This window comes from Lygodium microphyllum, chromosome 3 (genome assembly GCF_053477565.2).
Source record: "Lygodium microphyllum isolate KBCC chromosome 3, Lygodium_microphyllum_v1.1.10, whole genome shotgun sequence".
NCBI lineage: Eukaryota > Viridiplantae > Streptophyta > Polypodiopsida > Schizaeales > Lygodiaceae > Lygodium > Lygodium microphyllum.
Window position 1 is genome coordinate 62,325,633 of NC_141137.1, and position 4,330 is coordinate 62,329,962.

The 4,330-nt window shown below is 37.3% G+C and overlaps 1 protein-coding gene across 1 annotated transcript; it reads left to right on the forward strand.

Annotated features, from left to right (window-relative positions):
- Positions 1-577: 577 nt before the first annotated feature.
- On the forward strand, positions 578-4,330 carry LOC148038413 (cytochrome b561 domain-containing protein At2g30890-like). The gene is made up of 5 exons (XM_087675420.1): positions 578-836; positions 936-1,154; positions 1,549-1,722; positions 2,482-2,630; positions 3,693-4,330. The coding sequence occupies exons 2-5, from the start codon at positions 981-983 to the stop codon at positions 4,048-4,050; spliced, it is 855 nt and encodes a 284-aa protein (XP_087531546.1). The 5' UTR covers positions 578-836; positions 936-980; the 3' UTR covers positions 4,051-4,330.

A 4,330-nucleotide genomic window follows, 5' to 3' on the forward strand; every position in this document is an offset into this window, starting at 1 on the left:
AAAAATATGGCTACCTTTACTTAGAAAGTCTAGTGGAAACTCTAAGTGTGACACTACCTAAGGTTCTAAATGGAACGTGAAAGGAGGAGGAGAGGTCACACAATCAGCGCCACCAAAAGGAAGGGAATTATGGAGTTTTGACTTTGAGCCATGGAAAATTTCCGCCTTTTTTAGGGGCCTTTAAGAATAGAAAACTAGTTAGAATCCGTTCCGGGGGGGGAGGCGCACGTACTAATTATATGCTGCGCACGTCCTCTTTGCTTTTAACCTAATTGGGCGAATCAGCCCTAATAGCAGATTACATCGAATATTGCAATATAACTGCAGCTATTATATCTCCAATAACAGATATATTATTGCAACTGGCGATATTATAAAGTCAGTAATATCAATAATAATACTAATGAATATTGCAATATAACTGCAGCTATTATATCTCCAATAACAGATATATTATTCCAACTGGCGATATTATAAAGTCAGTAATATCAATAATAATACTAATGATCAGCTCTTATGGAAATTAGGGATACAACTGTAGTAAGAGCAATAAATACTACTACTACTGATAAGATCAGTCAGCTTAGATTAATCTAATCACACACGCCCTCTTCATCTGATAGGACACTCGATGCACGACGAGAGCAGTTCGTGATCTCATAGTATGGGTGCTTGCAGACGACTTGCCGTCTTATCTTCCAGCATTGAATAACCTAATTATAAGCCTCCATTCTTCCTTCTTTAATCCCTCAGCCAACTAATTCGTCTCAGTACCTTCACCATATGCAGTCGTTATCGGCCCGATTTTGCATTCAGCAGTGCCAGCCATTCCATAGGCAAGTGATCGAATTAAGCCGCTCATGATCATCCGGATCATAATTAAGTTGGTGAAATTCCAATAGCCGAGTGATCTAATCAAGTAGCTGATGATCCAGATTATAGCTGATTAGTTGGTGAGCGGCATTAATTATCTTCGTTGAATGGATATGGCGATCGCCGGTGATCAATCTCGTGCTAGCAAGATTAATTCATCAAGCAGCTGCAGCAGAATGATCAGAACAGCATGCGTCTTCATAACTGCGACCGCATTCTTGTCAGATGCAGCCCTTGCTGCAGCGCCATCGCCACCAGCCAAAAAACCCATGCAGAAAAAAGTAATCTACTCGTTAATCCCATTCCTTAATGTAATTCTCGATCATGTAGTCGTGAATCCGATCCCTGAATCGAGCCTAATTAATCTCATCTTTGCTCACTCAATGTCGTCAACTTTGATCAAATACTCAATGATGTATAGCGACTCGATAAATTATCAATTAGGATAACCTCAAATCGGTCCCTAATTAACGTAGTTATAAACAACCTGACGTTGCTGATCATTTTGGTTCAACCCGAATCAATTAAGGAGAGATTGATGATTGGATTATGGCTTTAGATGTGAACTTAATCCGTTGTTAATTAGATGATTTGTTAGTAATGCGTGAGATTCGATTGAGGATAGTGCATGCATTAATTATTGCGAGTGGTGATAATAAAATGTGATCACACTAGGCTTCATCGACATCGCTGGATCCTATCAAGATCCATGCCTGGCTCATGTATGCATCGATGGGTTTCTTCCTGCCCTTCGGTGTCCTGGGTGCTCGTCTGATGAGGAGCGCTCGATCCAAAGAGGACACCTCCAAGACCCTCCAAATCATCTACTATCTGCATCTAGTTCTTCAGGTCTCTCTCTCTCTCTCTCTCTCTCTCTCTCTCTCTCTCTCTCTCATAAGGTAACATTTCCATAGACAATGCATACACCTTCAAATTTCAATTGCATATACATGTATATATATGTATATTTATGCATGCATATATATGTAAATGTATAAGTATGTGTATAATATCCATGTTGTACATGGACTATATAGTGTCTAAATACATGTATGTTTAGGTTCTCTATGAATGTACACGTGCAACCATTTTGTGTGCATGTAAGTCCATTGATGTGCAAATACATGCAATAGAAATTCATATGTGTAGATATTATAATATGCAATTGTTTGCACATGTGAATTTATTTATGATTGTGTGTAATAATTTAGGAGTATTTTTATGAATGTTCCTATGGAAAAAACCATGTGTGGGCTAGTTTGAAGGAATTTTTGAAGCTTTACTAGTAAGTTTGAAACATTTGGAAGCTTAACATGATGAATTCTCAAGCTCTCTATTCTTTTGATAGTTGATTGTAGCGTATTCCCATTTAGGAAGGCAAATTATTGTCGATGAAAATTTGAGGGTTGTAACAATGTTCATTGCATTGTGATCACTCATCTCACTTTGGCTAATCAAGAACATGCACATAATATCTTGGTTTCCCATAATTCTAATTTGGCTTAACATGTGCCACATTCCTTCCAATCTTACCACCATATAAGATATGAAGCCTTTTTTTGTGTGTGTGATTCTATTGCATTGATTTTCATTGTTTCATTTTTCCAGACCATGGGAGTCGCTTTGATGACTGCAGGAGCCATCTATTCCTTCAAAAACTTTGGATTTGATTTTCCCCATACACATGAAAGACTTGGACTAAGCTTGTGGATCCTTGTTTGGGCTCAACCCATTATTGGATTCCTCCGACCTAATGTGTAAGAAACCATTTGCTGCCTTCTATATTGGTCATTACTTGCCTTTAATAAGTCATATCATAGAATTCTTCATTCTCAATAAATGAGACTTTTGACCCCCGACATAATATTTTTTGCATTTTGATACAACTTACATTGGTTTCTATTCTACGGCATGTTTGGAAGATGCTTCTTGAATGAAACATTTCGAATTGAAAAAGAACTTGTGTAGCCTCAAGACATCATAAACTCACCATTGATATACTAGGCTCTTTTCCAATATATTTCAAGAAAATTTTGGGGCATTTCAAGTTCGTGTAAGGAGTGCCATGCCATTCTAACTCTTAGAAAGGGGTACCTTTGTTCACCTCCTAATCTCCACCATTAGTTCAAAACTTGCAACTTGGTCTAGCATATTCTAAACATATCACCTATGAAAAAAAATTATATGCCCATCATACAAAAGTATTAATTGCTATGACATTTTTTTTGTTTTGGTACAACGCATTGTTTTCTACTTTATTGCATGTTTGGAAGATGTTTCTTGAACAAAACATTTAGAATTGAAACATCATAAACTTACAATTGATATACTAGGTTCTTTTTCAAGATATTTTAAGAAAATTTGTGGAGATTTCCACCTCCTGTTAGGAGTGCCATGTCATTCTTACTCTTAGAAGGGATAACTTTGTTCACCTCCTAATCTCCACCATTAGTTGGAAACTTGCAATTTGGTCTAGCATATTCTAAATATATCACCCATGACAAAATTTTATATGCTCATCATACAAAAATAATAATTGCTATGACACATATTCTATAAGGGGCCACAAATTTGCTTCTTGTTTGTATCATATCTTATGATTAATCCTTTATTGGCTTGCTATCAACTCTTAGCCAACAACCTAACTTGATGAAAAATTAGTGATATTCCATAGTTGATTTATACCACTAGTGATAAATAAAATGTACCAAAGCTTAGCTTAATAATAACATTGTCTATTTAACTTGAAAATTTCATGCTTTGGTGTGAATATTTGTTATATAACCGGCTTATGTGGTTTGCAATTATTATATGTGCAGTGGTATGACTCGAGCAAGGCCCATATGGTATGCCATACATTGGTTGTTTGGCACAGGAGTAGTGATCTTAGGGTTTCTTAATATATACATAGGTATCAAGATTTGGGAGATCATAACCAAGGAGAGAATTCGCACCCTCAACATTGCATTCTCAGTTCAAGTGGCACTCATGGCCTTCATCTACTTGGCCCAAGATCGTTGGGACTACTTCTTGGAGCAAGGTCGTGGCCTCACAAAGCCCATTGCCCCTCCCTCAACCTCATTCATTCATCCTAGCCATGTCCGTTCAAGCCCCATTTTATATACACAAGTACCGAACTCTATAGAGTACCAAATGCGCCATTACTTGCCATCCTAGCTAGCTTAGCTCATGGATCAACCATCAGCCTACTTTCACTTAAAATCTCAAGGCTAATTGGGTTCATGTTCTTTTTCCACATCTTTGTAAACATAATTTGATCCTTGGATTGCTTACAACTTGAAACAAGTGCAATCCAGACATTGTTACAACACTATGTGGTTGCAAGACATCACCACTTCTTGGGCTCCATGTGCTTGATTTTTTCCCCCTCTTCTTTATACATCAAAAGTGAAAAATTCACCCCAAAAATTTAACAAAAACCGCCATCATTAGTGCA

Coding starts and splice junctions, on each gene's coding strand:
- LOC148038413 (XM_087675420.1), top strand. CDS start 981: ATGGATATGGCGATCGCCGGTGATCAATCTCGTGCTAGCAAGATTAAT. Junction 1,155..1,548: donor AAAAACCCATGCAGAAAAAA/GTAATCTACTCG, acceptor TGATCACACTAG/GCTTCATCGACATCGCTGGA. Junction 1,723..2,481: donor ATCTGCATCTAGTTCTTCAG/GTCTCTCTCTCT, acceptor TCATTTTTCCAG/ACCATGGGAGTCGCTTTGAT.